This window comes from Limulus polyphemus, unplaced genomic scaffold (assembly GCF_000517525.1).
Source record: "Limulus polyphemus unplaced genomic scaffold, Limulus_polyphemus-2.1.2 Scaffold499, whole genome shotgun sequence".
In the NCBI taxonomy this organism is placed as follows: domain Eukaryota; kingdom Metazoa; phylum Arthropoda; class Merostomata; order Xiphosura; family Limulidae; genus Limulus; species Limulus polyphemus.
The window spans coordinates 334,580-353,119 of NW_013666109.1; the positions used below are offsets into that span (position 1 = coordinate 334,580).

General features: G+C 32.3%; 1 protein-coding gene across 3 annotated transcripts in view; it reads right to left on the bottom strand.

Annotated features, from left to right (window-relative positions):
• Positions 1–7,304: 7,304 nt before the first annotated feature.
• LOC106458671 (semaphorin-2A-like) overlaps positions 7,305–18,540 on the bottom strand; it is a 224,757-nt gene continuing 213,521 nt past the window's right edge. For all 3 annotated transcript variants that reach the window (XM_022384933.1, XM_022384934.1, XM_013918201.2), the window contains 4 exons: positions 17,676–17,722; positions 15,861–16,142; positions 13,905–14,014; positions 7,305–9,887 (listed from right to left, as the gene is read on the bottom strand). In XM_022384933.1, coding sequence (XP_022240641.1) covers positions 9,831–9,887; positions 13,905–14,014; positions 15,861–16,142; positions 17,676–17,722 — 496 coding nt within the window. In that variant the 3' untranslated portion in view covers positions 7,305–9,830. The remainder of the gene's footprint in view (positions 9,888–13,904; positions 14,015–15,860; positions 16,143–17,675; positions 17,723–18,540) is intronic.

Sequence of the window (18,540 nt, forward strand, 5' to 3'; positions counted from 1 at the left end):
TAAACCAGTTTTATTAAGTAAATACTTGTGTCGCTTGAGTTTCGTCGGAACGAAGTTACGGAAAATCAATTAACAAACGGAGACGTAACAATATTAACTGACTGAAGCCTATAACTTTCTACAAACTACGGAATGTTATGATGTGACAATACTAACTTAAAGCAACAAGAAAAATTCAGAAGGTTCGAATTGCGTGACGTCAATTCAAAACAACTGAACTACACAACCAATGATTCGTAAATAATCATGCATATCAAACATCATCTCATATACCACCTCTCCTAAATTCGTAGAAACACTTTTTGGTTATATGTGTAATTATCAAAAGTTGATCATGAGGAATTTTGAGGTTGTATCCCCGAATTGTGAGATTTTTCAACACATTTTTGATAATATATTGTGCGTAACCCAAGAGTTAGCTGAATTTTCGAATAACCCTCTAATATGGTGGTCACAATATCGCTGTCCATTCCACATCCAAAAAGGGTAGTCCAACCCACGTCATTGAACCTTTTTAATTATACAAACTTGAGTTTGATCGAAATTAACATAAAATAATAGGGTAAATCGTTATATTATAAACTAATTATGACAGTTATTCAATTTAAAGTTTTATGTCATAATGAGAGAGGCCTAGTTCACGAGTTTCTCTTGACTTGACTTTCTGATAAAATGTTCCCTTTAAAATTTGACTGACCTTATAACCACCATGAAAAATAGGAAATAACTATAAATTACCTTTTTTTCTGAAAAGACTACATATTGTAGCTCAAAAACTACATTTGTTTATCCTGAATAGTTTATAGCTTGTAACGTTTTATATCTTTGATAGATTGTTTAGGCAGAGTATTCATGATGAAACTTTGTAGAATGTATGGCAACTGTCTGTTGTAGAGACACAAGTGTAGAGGATGACGTTTCGAAAGTTTTCTGCCTTTCGTCTTCAGGTCAGTCTTTATAGTATTCTGGTGGGTTGTGGAGAGCATGTTATGATTTAATCTGTAATCTCTGTTTATTGAAGAGTTAATGGTGTTAATATAAAATGATACTTTATTTTTTCTTGTCTTCCAAACTTGTCAGTGTCGATGATTCTAGTTTTTCCAGTTTATTTTGTGTCAAGTTGACATTACGTGTTCTGCAATAAATTCGGCCCCACTGAAAATTTGGAGAAAAGTGTGTATAATGTATTGTTTGATAATTAAGAAACTGGTGTTTTTAAACTCAGACATCAATAAAACGTACACAGATCTGTCAGTTGCATAAATATTTGATCTCCTTGATACCTTGAATATTAATTTTTGATTATTCTTTATTCAATTACTTATTTTTACTGAAATGTTTTGGCAGATACCATGTTTGTGAAAGGGAGAGTCACAAACGGTCGTTATATAAGAACAATTTGTTCTGCCATCTAGCAACCAGAAATGAAACTGCTATTTATTAAATATGTAATAATGTATGCTTATAAACTGAAATCCCTGGCAAGTAGTAGTTTTCCTTTTTTTTATTATTTCTCACAAAAATACGTATGGTAGAAAACATAATAATATTACTGTTATACAAGCTGTAAAACACTCGATAATGGCAATGAGGTGCTTAAATAAGGATATGACTCAACTTTAGCAGTTATTTGTAAGCATCATAAAGTAGTAGATTGAATGTGATGACCATTTTTTCTCAGCCCATCCCCACATACCATGGTCAATGATTTTTATCACTTCTATTGTTGTACTTCCCCTCTCTTCCAAGCCCCTTAGAGGCCTGAGTCCCGAGGATTTTCCCCGGTACCTCGGCCCTATTGGTGGGCTTGCCTGGAATATGTATTTAACTTCTTGATGTGACCAACCTCCCTGTTGTCAATGAAAGTTTAACCTCTGGTCTAGTAATTGCCATGTAGTGTACAGGTATTTCCTCATCATAGACTGTGAAACTAACTTGACATTGCATCAACGTTTCTGCATATTGTTCATCCCTAATATGCACTATTACTTGATTTCAGACACCTACTCATCATGAAGTGCAGAGAATCTTCCTACACTGAAGGTAACTTCAAACTTTTCTTTCATTGGAACTTTATGTACATCTGCCCTTTTCTTTCTTCTCCTCTGCAGGTAACTTCCACATTTTTCTTACCAAATTCGGTCAAACAACTGTAGGCATTGTGTAAATCAACACAATGCGAAGTTGTCCATGAATTCGTAGATGACTTTTCTCAAATAATAAACTTCTTATCTCATTTCCGGAAAATGGAGTGTTCCTAAATGAGCATTGCCCCATAAAATCAAGCTAATTCTTGATGTCTGTTTAGCTCTTTCTGATTTATTTGATCTGGTTGGGTTAGGTCTCCTTGTTTCAATAACAAATGTTGATTCCTCACAGTCACAACTGTAATGGCCAGGTTTCCCACAACTATAACAGTTCCCTCTTTCTAGCACCCTCTGAAAGGAGTTTTTTATTCCATTAAGGCTCTTCTCTGCAGTTTCTGCAATATGTCTTGTGGTTTATGCCCTCCATTCTGTGTGACTATTTGTCTAAATAATACTTTCAGTTTTTCTAGACCATGATCAAGAAGGGAGATGATTTTTTAATACTATTCAGTATAATGATTCAGTAACTTTTAGATGGTGCATTTAGTAGTTTACTGTGTTCCATCATCAACTATAAAACGTCTCTTAAAAATGTACACCTACTTTGCTTCAACCTTATTCTCATATATTCGTCTGTTATGGCATCTATACATTGGTTATGTGCCAATGAATGTGCAATTTCACATGGATCATTCAGTTAAGATAATTGGCAAGCATTTCTAAATCTTTTACAAGTTCTGCTAGTATCTCTTCTTTCATCTGTATCTTGTTCTAGAACTTGCTCTAAATACTTTTTTTTTCTGGTGTGTCACCCTGAAACTGTTCGAAAAGGAAGCTAATGCATGACAATTATTATGCCTCTCAGTTGGAATGTCACTTGATGTCGTTAAAGTTGGTCCTTTTATGGGCAGCAAGATGAATAGTTTTTGTTTTTACTATTTCCCCCATTCACCCTGGAAATTATTTTGAAATAAGCCAAATATATCTTCCATGGTACCTTTTCATCATATTTCATTGGTTTCTCAATTGGAAAATGTTGTTGAACTAGCGAACTGAAGCCTGTAGCTGGGTTTAGTAGTGACATGGCTGGAGTGATCCAGAAAAGCCTTGCAGTAACACATGACAGAGCAGTAGTAATAATAGGTCTAGACCAAATAGATTCTCCTACTCTACGGTATGTGGTAAAAGGTATTTTAGGTTGGAATTCTTTGGCAAATGCAGAAAGAGGTGTGGCTGGTTTAATCACTGCATTTACCACTTCGTTTTATTATGCCACTGACATTATTTTCTACTTCAATGATATCTTTTTACTCTTCTTCAATTTTGTCATTACAAGGAATTCCACTACTGACATCATTGTTCTAACGTATTCTATTACAGAAAGGATTCTATCTCATCATTTTGTGAAAATAATGTGAAGTCTAGTCCAAGTAACGATAACTAATTAATTTATTTCTTTAATACATGTTTACTACATCCACGTTCCCTTGTAGACCTAATTTCACAAATTCTAAAACTATTGTAGGCCTAATACAATAGTAACGTTTAACAGAAATTTCCTTGATTGATAGCATATTAGCTTACTGAGTAGTTGACAGAAACACTAACTCTCACTGACACCAAACAACTCAATCAGTTTTCCCCGATTCTTATATCTATATTGAACTTTCACTTTTACCAAGTACGGGAAGTGTATAGATTCCAAGAATACTTTCACGAATCCCCCCCTGAAGGGTTATAATGCTGAAAATCGGGTTAACCTATAGGGCAACTTTGCGCTTAACAACAAACAAATTCTTATGAACTTTCTAAATCTAGTCATCATGACTAGTAGCTCCTTTTAGGAAACAATAAGTTATTATACTGAAAAATAGATTACAACAATATACTAATGACAGAACATCTGAAAGCCTTAATTCTGTTTTTCCATACACATGAAAGTTAACTATTAATGTTGCAAAAAATAAAGATGCATTTCGATAAAAAATAATGTATCAGTTTCAAAAATGTGAGGTTTTGAAGCTGGCTTCTCTACTAATTGTTGCAAAGAAAGTATTGTTTGTTCAATTTCGCACAAAGCTACATGTACTAGCCATCCCTAATTTTGAAGTGATAGTCAATATCATCTACCAACTCTTATACTAACGAATAGGGATGTTGACCGTTACGTTATAACATCCCCATGGTTGAAAAGCTAAGCATGTATGGTGATGGGAATCGAACCCATGACACAAAGATTACGAGTTGAGTGTCCTAAACCCCAGCCCATTCCAAGCCGCAGAGGAAACAGCTTCTACATGACTTATATGTAAATATATATATATATTTGCAAACTTTTAGTAAAAAATCTGTATCAAAATTTGAACTAATTTTTGCGATGATGAAGTGTTTTTATTCCGTAAAACGCAAGTTAAAATTTTCAAATCGGTAGACATTATCTTCAAAACTGCTTTCAATTAAACTTAAAGGCTTTGGTAACTGAAAAAGAGTTTAATGAATTTATCTTATCCAACAAAAAACACAAGATAACACAAATTAATCTGAACTTTTTAATTAAATCAAGTCAATAGTACAAGAATCTGTAAATTAGTAAGATAATATAAAGAAAATAGTTTTCCTGTACATAATATTTAAAAACGATATAAAAGACCTAATACATAAATTGGCATATTGAACTTCCAGCTTAGCTAAATTTCGTAACCCTATGGTAGCATTATGCGAACGCGAACACTTTGATGAAAGAGAACTTTACATGTGATCAATGTGGTTAGTTTATGAAGTCCTAAAGCGTTCTGCAGACCGAAAAGCTCCATAGTAGAGAATGTAAACTAAGAAAACGTTTAAGACCAATAAATCTGGCACTTTATTTGGACTTAAGGTACAATATTATCATATACAGATTTTTATGAAGTGTTTTTTAAGGGCTTAGAAACTATACATTCATTTGTATTCTCCTAATTTTATTACATACACAGTAATAAAGATCTCACCAACTACAGACATCAAAAGCTTACGTTTAAATTTAGCATATACAGCTAACATATTATTGAGCAAAACCTTTTAGATACGTATACACATTAGTGCTCTAAGCATTTAAGGCTTCCGAATCTAACGATAACAGCATTTTGAGGTTTCCAACAAACGTATTTTTCTACTCCAATGAATATTACAGTCTCTTGATTGATCTAGCAAGTATGGGCTACTGTATAAATACTTACCAGTCTGCTATTATAAAATGTAATTTCATCATTCCTTTGTTGGGAAATCGTCAGGAGTACTCTTGATTTAAATATTACGAACAGCTTTGATTTTGTGTGAATTACATGCGAACATATGAAAGGTAAAACATTAGATAAGGCGTTCAAATGAACCATGAATTTTAATAAAATATGCCTCAGAATTGCTTCTACTGAATAACAAGTCACACGTACTGATCGGCCTAGTAGTAGTAGCCACAAATATATTTAAGCTGTATGCACGTATAAATAAAAAAAAATCACGTACTATTTGTTTTGTAATCATAATTGCAAAAGGTTAGCTAAATGGAAGAAAAACTGAATAATTTATTAAATAGCATCAATGAGAAATACAACAATTAAATTTTCGTTATAGAAACAAGTCTTTATAGTCAAGACTAACGCGGTTTTGTGTGATACACGGTATTTATTTAGTGTGGAACACATGTTGGGTGGTTTTAATTTGTAGTGGTGAAGGTAACATTATTTAAATTAAAATCAGTTATCTAAACTGTTGGTGTGAAATTTGAATAAGTCAATAAATATGCAATGTCTTACCATTATACTTTCACAAACTGAATTCTAAGTTTACGTTTTTATTGTTTAAGTACCATAGGAATCCTGCATACCGTTAATAAAAAGAGTGTTGAAAATTGATTTTTTTGTATTCCAGTCAGATAGTTTAATGGAAAACAGGTGTTTTCAAAAATAATTTGTTTTTGTTTACACAACTAATGTAGTTTTGTAATAATCGAGTACTTCATAATATAAATGTGTGCCCTCTTTCAGTGTTGCTTTTAGTCAGGAGAAAATATTTAGTATCACCAATATCTTTAGATTACTAAATTTATATTACTACATTACAATTTACAGACATATTAAGATCACCTACTATAACCACAATATTATCATCAGTAGATCAACTTTTAATGGTGCTACAAACTGATAGGTTAACTCTTTCACAATCATTGGCACATATATTTATCCTTTTATACAGCATTGCCACGTGGGTTTGGAGTTTTGTACTCCCATGAAGAAAGGGCATTTCCATTCAAACTTTCAAAAATGTACAGTTTCAAATGAGTATGGAAAATATTGAATCAGGTGTTTTTTTATTGTGTAGCTAAACACTGGGAGAGTTGTTTATTAATAAAATTAGCTTTTTCTATTATCAGAGATTCAGGTAAGGAAGTGGCAGACTTCTCCTTTGTGATGCTTAGGATTTCATTTTGAAGATCTAAAAACAAAGTATTTCAAGACTTAATCACAACATAATATCATTGTTAACTTTTAACAGACAGTGTCTAGGCAAGGTTAGCCAGATAATATGATTCTTCAAGCTTGTCAAGAATGTATGCTGCCATTATACTGTATGAGTAGTGAATTCAGCATTTACCATAGATCAACGTTACTCAACATTTTTAATGTCCGGGACCTGCTCACTGCCTCCCTAAACTGTCTTGGACCAATAAAATGCAAGTAAAACGAAAAACTATTATGATTAGCATGTGAATATTCTGCAGTTTTTGTTTGTTTGTTTTCATGAAATCCCACAGATTGGAAAGGTAGTTGTTATGGGCTAGCACTGATCCACAGACAAGTAGTTCAGAAATACTGCTCTAAATTAATAAACTTTAATGGTTAATATTCTTTCATACTGAAAGTTAGAAAGAAAAAAAATATTGTTCTTGATAATCCAGATACTTCTAAAAAATATTGAGAATTACAAAAATAAATGGAGTGAAATTGTTTGTTTGTTTGTAATTAAGCACAAAGCTACACAATGGGCTATCTGTGCTCTGCCCACCACAGGTATCAAAACCCGGATTCTAGCATTGTAAGTCTGCAGACATACCTCTGTGCCACTGGGGGCAAATGGAGTGAAATGATAGGTCTTGAGTGTAATACATACATGAAATATTTTCTCTCTATTGGACTTTAACCAATCTATCTCATTTTGAATGCAGTATTGCTATTCTTTAAAGTTGGTAATGTTTAATGTTGGAAATATATTTACAGAGTTGTGTACATAATATGTACCTGATAAAAATTTATTTATGGTAATTTCAGATCATGGGTATAAATTTGGCAGATTTTTTAGGTCTTTCATGGTCATTATGATGAAAAGTAATATTAATTAAATACAGTAGACTAAGCACAACTGATGACAGGAATTTGAATAAAAACATTTGTGCAGTAACTTGGAAAGTCAGAAAAAAAGTTGTTTAAGTTGTAATTACACACCCATGATGGAGACTCCTTCTAACACAGCTAAATTATATTGGACACTAACAATTTTACAAACTTATTGACTTTTATAAATAGAAAAATAAAATTCTCATGTATTGGAGTTTAAAAACAAACAAATGAATGGACCTTAAAATAAACACAAGCTCTCATACAAATGTCTATACCAACATTCATTCTAAAAAGAATATTTTTAGTTCTGTAAATAAGAATCCTGTTTAGACAATTATGGTCATAAATTGGGCAGGTCAAGAAATGAGAGGTAGGTTACTCAAGAAGACTAGTGGCTATATCTGTTTCTGATCCTGACATTAACAATTACAATACAAAAATGGTCATGATACTTTTTGATTAAAAACGAAACAAAACATACAAGGTTATTACCAAAGTTGATAGCAAAAGTACAACTTTAAAGTGATTCTCATATCACACATTATATCAATGACTTATAACATAATTTGCATTTATATGTGTCATTTATAATAAACTTGAATGTACCAAATTCATGATATTGCACAGTTTATAATTTATTCACCATCATACTGGCATTTGTAACAATAATGCTTGACTAACTTGTTTGTGTCTCTCAATATCCACATGGATCTTCTTTGATGTCATAAATATTTTAACAAAAATACTAGCTATTCCTACAAGTCACAAACATCCTCCCGTGACTGTACTCACACATCACAAGGACCCCTGTTGACTTAATATAAAGTTTTGTAAAGCTTTATTTACTTTTGTACCATCATCCTAAAACAAATGTCAGACATTATCATATCATATCTGCATAATACTAGTTTATGTAGGTTCATCATTCTAGGTCCATACAGTCATGAGCATGCATTCCTTAATGTCTCATCCAAGTCATCTACATGTAGCCTTTTTTAAATCACCCTTTTACACACTAGCAACCTTGCTGAATGATCCTCTTAAATATCACTAGGTTTCTTTAATGACTGATTATTTTACATGTTACTAGAGCTCATGACGGAGCATGTGATATTTATTATCTTTGATTAAGTTTCTTTGATGACTGAGGTCCATACTCCATGTCATCAGATCTCTTGATGATTTGTTATCTTTATTATCCTTAAGTTCTCTTCAAGTCTCCTTTTTTATGCCATAAGGTTCTGCTGTTGAATCACCATTTAATATGCTACTAGAATACCATAATTATTTGTATTATAATATTTAATTTTAACTCAATATATTGTATGTATTACAGTTTTTTTTTGTCTTGACAATCTATATGTAACATTAAAACCTTTTTCTTTTAATTTGCAGTACACTAAGTTCTTTGGTGATTGACAACCTGTCAATTTCATGTCATTTCTTTGAGCTTCATCAATGTGCATATTCTATGTTTGTCATGAAGTCAACACTGTCATATTATTAACAAAGATAGAATAATGCTGGAACCATTATGAAGCCTACTAGTATAGCCTAATTATCTATGTTCATAATATAATATCAAGGAATTTAAAAGTTCAGTTGTTTTTAAATCATTTTGATAAAATATTCATAAAAGCACAATGAAAAGATGGTTGTTAAAATTTTGCTCTGGTTGATACTTATAAAAAAACAAAGGAGAATAACATGTTGGATACCTGTTTTCTTTACCAACATGACATTATTGTAATTCCATGTAGAACTATACTCTTTTAAGTTTTATTACTGACACAACATTGTCGAAGTTATTAAGAAATTGATACCTACATCCTATTTCTACAACTTGTAAGTTACTAAGAGTATGAAATTACAGTCAGATGATCTAACACTACAATTACTCCACTGAATAGTTGATACTATAACTCAAGTTTCTTTTTGATACAACACTAATATACCTAAATGCAAACAATATTATCTTCATGTTACTTTCTCTGAAGATTCAACACTAATACATATCCATGGAAAAGACGTTAACTACACCATGAAGAAGATGATATCTACATCTTGCTTTTCCTGATGGACTAAATCTACTGCATATTCACCCATGTATGTTGGTAACTATGTCATTGTTTTTCCTCTCCCCCCGACCAAACTTACTGCGTTAATAAATCTTATAAGGTCATCATTCTTCTTTCTCTGATTAAGAACCATGAGAAATTTACAGAAAAGACTGTGAAACTATGTTCTAGAAAAGTTTGAAGCACAAGTATACTTTATAAAATAACAAATACTAGTTAGAGACGATACCACACCCTGAAACTGCCACCCCAGCTCCTAGGTACAACACACTAACAAACCAAGACTTTCTTCACAGAGATGGGCTTCTTTGATAGGTCACATCATTTGGGTGTGTTCCTTGACATTTCTACAAAAGAAATGAAATAAATTGTAATATATAGTAGCTTATTTTAAATTAAAAAGTGAATACTCGGTTTATTTCTTTACATATATAAAATGACTGGCCACTTTATTAACACCCCTCTTAAACATACATATATTTGTAGAACACTTCATTTATTTGCACATAAAAAAACAGGGTTGATGTTAATCATGTGATACGACAGGTATTTGCTTGTACTATATGAAGGAAGAAATCTATTTATATCATAGTAAGTTTGTGAATGTGTAAGAACAAGGATCTCTGACTTTCAAAGGGGCATGACAGTTAGCACCCATCTAACAAAAGTGTTGTGACCAAAGACCATATCTTTGTGTAGTTTTTCAAATACATCAGTCATTAAAGCCTATAAACAGTGGGAATTAAAAGGAAAATTGTCTGTTATTAAAAACATTATAGCCACCAGTTGTTGTTGACTAACTTAAATAAAGGGAAGACAATTGGCCAGGCTTATAAACACCATTTCCTTCAAGAGGTACTGGTATTTGACCATCTCTTGCTATACTATACAAAAGAGATTACAAAAACTGTGATATGACAGCTGACAATTAGTCCAAAAACAACTGTATCTTAGGTGGTTTGTTTTTTTTTTTCTTTCTGATAATGTACATTGTTGAATATAATGAAATAGTGTGGAGAACATTCTTGTGACAGAGACTGAATTGTTTGATTTCTCCAGAAGGGCAACTCACATTCAAAGCACACCGAATGTTGTTGCCTATCATGTACACACAACAGTGCTCTATTATCATTCCTTCCTAGATGAAGATTTAACACAAACATCCTGTTTTTATTGTCTGAAATTAGTTTCAAGAGCCAACAGTGATTTTAATTAATTTCCTTGACCACTAGATCTAAATCCCATTAAAAATCTTTGGGAGGAACTTGAGAATTATATTGGCCACCATAATTCTCATTCTACATCTATCATCCAGTAGCATTCCTTGAAGACTGGGCTACATACAATTAAACAAGACACCTTCCAACATTGCATGCAGTCTATGTTATACTGAATACAGATTACTGTTGCAGAGAAAGATGATCCAACTCAGTATTAAGTGGGAGTTTTCATAAAGTGGACAATCAGTGTTTATTAAGTACTTTATACTATATACTATATTAGATGATAAAAAATAAAACTGAGATTTAATTACGTCATTACTTAGGTACATTCAAAATACAAAATTGTGAAGTAAAATCTTGTTAAAATCAGCAAGTTAAAGTTCTATTAAATAAAGGAACTTACTTTTGTACTATAAAAACTATGAACCAAGAGCAGCACCAAACTCCTGAGAGTCAAAAATTTGGCAATTGTTTTTTGTTGCTGTATTTGACTTGCCATGTCCTTTAATACTACATTAAGTTGTTGCTGGTTTTTTTCTGCATTTTCATTTTAGATACAGAAGATGCTACAGCATACATAATAGTTCATTTCTAGAAAATGTTTTTTTTCTGTTTATATTTTTATTAGAAAGCATAACAGTCTAAAATATAGTTGAAAATATTGTTACTAATTTCTTTAAGTTTACAAAGGTTGAGCAGATGTTTTCCAGTCTTAATGAGTTATGTGATTCAAAATATATTACATAAACCTAGGAAGCCTAGATCTAGATTCTTGGCAAACTTATTATGTGATATGTGCTGTTATTGTAAATTTATTTAGACATTTGTTAGATTGATACTAGTAATCTGGTTAGTTATATTAGTGAGGGCTGGAGGGTGTGCATGACCTCAAAGGGTCAAACAGTATTCTGTACACTACCTTAGTCTGTTACATCTTAACTGACTTGTGTAACTAAGATAGGATTTTTTTCAGAACAAATTAATTGGAACTGATAGATCAGTGACACAATTTGGATAATCAAGCTTCTAGATTAGAAAATACAGCCACTAAAGATCAAAATAATAATGCGATCACATACTGAACATGACTTACCTGATATACAAATAAGTAGAAATAATAGAAGTACAAATACATAAAAACATAGTTAATAGAATATATAATAAAGAATAAAGTAGTCAACTGGTCATTAAGAATTTAGAAGTTTTTCGATCATCCAAGGATAACAAATTGATGGTTCAACTAAGAAAAAAAGGCTGAAGATACTATCAGACATTTTACAATCTTAGGGAACTTCTATAACTGCTGTAAGTTTGTTATAGTGTTAGAAATTTGGTGTGGATAAAAGTTAACTAGTTCCAAAAAACAGCTATAGTGTCTTCTAGGGATAATTACAATGCTTTGCAAAAGTATTCACCCCCCTGCAAAGTTTCCCACATTTTGTTACCATCTGAGCTTGTAATCATGAAACTTTCAAATAGGACTTTATATTTTGAATCTACACAATCTACTCCAAACTGAGAAAGAAAAAAAATAATTCAGATATTATGTAAGTAAAATAGATTTTTCAATGAAAATTAGAATATTCTCAACTGCATAAATATTCAACCCCTTTGCTACGGCAACCCTAAATCAGTTCAGGTGCAAAAGATTAGTTTGAAAGGTTATAAAATTAGTGTAATGGTATCTGTCTATGTGTGGTCAAAGTGGTTTGTTTAACTTCACTTCAGAGTAAATGCATCTGTTCAAGCCAAAACTCATACAGTGATACAACAAATCAACCATGAAGACCAAGGAGCTTTCCAAACAAGTCAGAGATAAAGTGGTAGAGCAGCACAGATCAGGAGAAGGTTACAAGAAAACTAAAAAGCTGGGCAAACAGGAAATTGGATAAGGATGTCACTGTGAAACCAACAGTGACTTTGAAAAACTTGCAAAGTTCCATGTCTGAGGTGGGAGTCAGTGTTCATATATCGCCATTATCCCAGTATCTACACAAAGCTGGTCTGTATGGGCAAGTGGCAAAAAAGAAGCCGTTACTGATGAAGAATCATCTTAAATCTTATATGGAGTTTACAACAAAGCACGTAAATGATACTGCAGATATGTGGCAGAAGGTTTTGTGATCAGACGAGACAAAAATTGAGCTTTTTTAGTCTATATTCAATGTATTATGTCTGGTGCAAGCCCAACACAGCACATCACCCAGTCAACACCATTCCAACTGTCAAGCATGGTGGTGGCAGTATCATGTTATGGGAATGCCCCTCATTAGCAGAGACTGGGATGCTTGTTAAGACTGAGGAGAAGATGGATGGTGCAGAGTACAGGCATATCCTAAAGCAAAACCTGCTTGAGTCAGCCAAGAATCTAAAACTGGGTCAAAAATTTACGTTTCAACAGGATAATGACCCTAAGCACAAGGCCAAAGCCACACTGGGGTGGTTTCAAAAGAAGAAAGTGAATGTACTGGAGTGGCCCAATCAAAGTGCTGACTTGAATCCAATAGAAAATTTATGGTGAGACTTGAAGATTGCAATCCATCAACAATCCCTAATGAACTTGTTGGAATTGGAGCAGAAAGAATGGACAAAAATTACACCATCCCATTGTGCAAAGCTGGTAGAGACCTATCCAAAAAGACTCACAACAGTAATTTCTGCCAAAGGTGTTTCCACCAAGTACTAACTTAGGGGCTGAATACTTACACAATCAGCAAATTTCAATTTATATATATATTTTCTTTGCAGGTTTTGCTGACATTCAACCTCCTTCACACATAACAGTGTTCATTAGAGTTTTGAATAAAAACAAGTTCATTAAAAAATTGTTTACATTATTTGTATTTCATCAAAATGTGACATTATTCGTTGGGGGTGAATGCATTTGCGAGGCACTGTACATCAATGAAACGATTATGCTACTTAAAGGTTTCCTTGGTTACACTGAATGTAACTTGAAAATTGACAAATTTTTTCTGCAATACAACATTGTATATATAGTACAAATCCTAATGCAGTATTTCTATGTAAACAGACATAATGAAAGCCTAGGAGAAAAAACGACTATTTAACCCTGATTAAAACAACTGAGAATTACAAAGAAATTGAACAATGGAATGCTTATTCAATAAAGATGCTTACAGCTTGCTTATTTTGCCATGTTTTCATAGCCATTTTGTATTTCTCAAACTCATGACACCAATCAGAGTAAATTTTCTTGTAATCGTTTTCTGATGGAGCACTGCAGGTTTCTGAAAAAAAAAGCTTCATTTTAGGCCAGCAGTGCATCTTTATTTATAATGTTTTTATACAATGTAAGGCCATAAACTTCTGAATTGTTCTAAACCGCAAACACTTGTAAAAATTAACACTTTCAAAGTGTTGATGATATAAAACCAATCCTTAAACTTTTCTAGATCTCATTCATTCATATCAAACACCAAGATATTTCTGTCAGAATAGAAGTTTCATTAGTTTTTCATTTCTTCCTTTCATTATATTAACTACACATATCTATGCATAATTCTTTATAATGTTTTTGCAATACACATATTATTAAAATAGAGTTAATAATCCTAAAAAAAAAGAGTCTTGCATTAATTACATTCTTCTAAATGATACTTTTTATTTCCATCTAATACATTCCTTTATGGCCCTATTGATTCTGACTACAGTTATTAGGCTTATATCAGCATTACTTAATGATTAATTTTAAATAAATTTGTTAGAGCAAAAAATAGATTTAATAGATCATGGATTTAAAGAGGTTGAGTATGTTATATTAATAAGGTTTTGAAGCCTCCCCATATCATCACACCCTTGTTGCCATGGCTGATCATGCTCTATCTGTTGTTTATGTATCTTGCCAACAGTCATGCAGGGTAGCTTCCTTTGCAAAATGCTCTGTCCTGAGGCAGATTGAAAGCACACTACTACTCTTTGCAAGCTTTTCATAATACATCTAGTGTATGAGAATGAAAGATTCCCAGTGGCCATTTGAAGAGTCTAATCATGTATAAACTTGACCAGTATGTTTTCATATGGACAAGTATGAATTCTTATGTTGTATGAAAAGGTTGAATGGATATGTTGTGAAAACAGCTTGTGCACAAATGACTTTGGCACTTTTTGTAGATGAAGATTCATCTTAGCTACATTGCATGCTGTTGTTTGGGACACATGGACAGCTTGTGTCATCAACCTTTTTTTTCACAGATTTTCATCTGTAACATGACACTACACTCTCCTATCATGGAAATTCTAAATCCACAGTCTGAAAACACCTTTGTGATCCAAGTGTATGAATACTTTTTACTGGTAAGTGCTGTTCCATACCCTTTCCAAAAGCAATCAATTTACCATGGCATCAAACCACCTATAAAAATGCCAAACAATATCAAAATGTAATTCTGATACATGCCATTCCATTGCAAGTTTATATCAGCCATGGTTGTCATAAAATACTTATTTGCATATTTAAATTGGTTTTAAGATAATGTACTCAACCTTCTCTATAGCCATTTAAAAACTTACAGAAAATGTATATATGTGTGTGTGCACTTGGTTGTGTCAAGAATTTAGCTCATTTATAAAGTTCAAATTGAATTTATAATAAAGATTGTTGATTAATTAGTTATAAGTTTTGTGTGAATCTATACAAGGGCCATCTGCACATAGTCAATCCCTAATTTTGAACTGAAAGACTAGAGGAAAGTCAGCTAGTCAACAATACCCACCTCCAACTATTACTTTTACTTTTGTCAAATTAGTTCTAGTGTGATTTAATCATTACTTTTATAGTAAACTCATGGTCTCATAGTCAGGAGCACGTTTTTACAGCAACAGGATGCAAACCATGAACCATCAGATTTACAGTCGAGGTATGCTAATCATTAGGTTATTCCCAGTCCAAAAATTAACAAAAAGAAAGAAACTTAATATGCACTTCACTGAAACAAAAAAAAAACCTATTTGTTTTATCTAACTTGTAATATTTACATGTGTCCTGGATTGGGCTGTACCATGATGTTAGGGGTTACAGAAATAATTATTATTCCTAAACTTTACTAAGAAACTACAAAACAACTGAAGACTTACTTGAATCCACTGTCACAGTGTAGTTACACAAAATATTGTCGCCTAGTTTACAGACATAGCGACCACTGTCACGGTCAGTCACTGACATAATGACCAGCCCATGGTCTGAAGTAAGAAGGTACTTATCTCGGTGGGGTTTAATCAATCGAATTCCTTTCTCATGACTATGATGAACCCACTGAAGTTGTCCTAAGCCTAGTTTATCAATCTCATTGGAGAATATTGTACAGCCTAGGTGAACACTTTGACCCCAATATGCATGTTGCACTTTTTTTTTTTCACCTGTAAACCAAAGATGCATGAATTACTATCTTTTAATTGTTTATCTGCTGAGCATAGAAAAACAGCTTAGATTAAGTTTGTGATTACTAATTATGCTCCTGACGTATTGTCTATTTATTTGATACAACAGTTAAACAGAAAAAAAAGTACAGCCTTTGTCTGTAGAGATTAAAGATTAATAGTTTTGTGTTTGCTTGTTTGTTTGTAGTTAGGCACAAAGCTACACAATGAGCTATCTGTGCTGTACCAATCACAGGTATCAAATCCTGTTTTTTAGTGTTATAGTTTGCAGAATTACTGTTGTGCCACGTGGGGGGAGGACAAGATTAATAGAGGCACTAATAACATTTTAATATGGTTCATCAAAGAAAGTCATAACATTTCTCCATTTTGCATGTTTTCTTTTTTTGTGATTATATGTTATGAAAGACAAAAGTGCACGATCACAGAAGCCATTCTGTAAGGTATGTTTAATTATATCTTAAGCACTCCTACAAAACCAATTTTTTATGACTGTTTTATCAAGGACTTCAAAAATAAGTTTATAGCAATTCATAGTTGTTACGTAACATCTGTTCTTACTGTATTAATTATAAAATTGTGGTATTCTTAGGTACACAGAGTACTTTTTAGATAAGGATATTAACTGTAAAAGTAGGAGGAATGGCAGTACAAGGCATATTGAATTAGAGCCAAATATCTGACTTTGAGTTGGTTGAAAAGAAAAAACACCAAAATATAAAGTGAAAAAGTAATGTTTATTTATAAAAACAAGGTGATAACTTGATAATTATTTATTACAAGAATAATCAAAGGGACAAGTGCTGTATTCTAACTGGTGAGAGTTATTTATTCTAGTAATACTGAATGAATGTGAATGAAATTGGGGGAGTATAAAAACTACATACAGACACCAATAGTATCATCTTTCTCAGAATATTAGTCACATCATTGGCCATTATACCAGCAAAGACAGGGAGGTTATAACCTCCAGTATCACAGAACCTGCCACATAAATGTAGTGCTACAGAAACTACATAGTACATTAATCTACATAGAACGACAGTGACCTATTGCTTTAGAAAGTTTTACATGATACAAAATGGGAAGACCTATAACAATAAGAAACCAAGGCAACTGCACGTTATCTGCATGCCAGGACTCATCTCTCATTGTTAAACTTACATGCATAGCTAAGTGCATATATGTGTGAAAAATGTTGAATATTATAGTTAAACAAGAAAGTTCAGCAATCTAAGCTAAAAGAAACAAAACACCTAGTAAGCTTTGCATACTTCAACATTAAGTTACAAAATTATAATCTTGTTATCTTCTTCAAAACAGATAAGTAAAGAAATGTGATGCTTAACAGCATAATTGTTCACATTCAAGAACACTTCAAAGATGTTTATATACGTTCACCAAGATTAACACTTTTTGTTGAAATCTCTTTTAAAACTAAATTGGCAATGTAGAACAAACTACATGTAAACCATTTTTGTTGAGTATGAGATAAAGTTTTATCATACTTACAGTTTTCACATATCTGAGGTGTAGCACTGGTTATATCCTGTAACAAGCTGTAGAGAAATAAACAAAAAAATACTATATTAACTATAGTCAGTTTCAAGTAAACTTAACTTTTTATAATTTTAAAGCACTAAAATAAATTCTTGTATTTCACTTATAATTTACACTAAAATAGGAATTTGAAATCCAGCTAATTCATATTTGAACAGCTACAATTTGAAGCATTAATATGACATGTTTTACACATAGGTTTCAAGGTTTCTACATACTGCATTTTCCTAATATCTAACTTAAAATGAAATGTGAAATTCTAAAGTAACTCAGAGAAAGACATTGTATTTTCCTTTACTTAAAATTCTGTGAGCAAATTCAGCCATATATGTATGATAAAAATTGTTATTTTGTAGCATGAACCATTTTATTTTTCAAATAACTCTTAGTTTTGTGCATGATCTAACTCTCCAACAGCCATGCCAATTAATTTATGAGAAAGCATTTGAACGGACTATACCAATCAAGTATTTATTCTTTTTACAAAGCTGTTGAATTAGTTTTTACAGTTTGATTTTCTACCTACCCACCTACTTCTTTAGTACCCCATCCCTCCAAATATATATCTATGAAAAGATTTAAGTTACAAAATTCATTATAGCAGAGGTTCCCAAACTTATGGTCCACGGCCTCCTGGGAGTCTGCAATAGTATTTAAGGAGGTCTGCAGTAAAACCTCAAATTTATGAAATTACCATTAACTGAAAGAGTAACGAATATAATAAAATGCTAAGAAAGTAAAAACTAACATAGTAATATATTGTTACATCTCCGTTCGTTAATTAACTTTCCGTAACTTCGTTCTGACGAAACTTTAG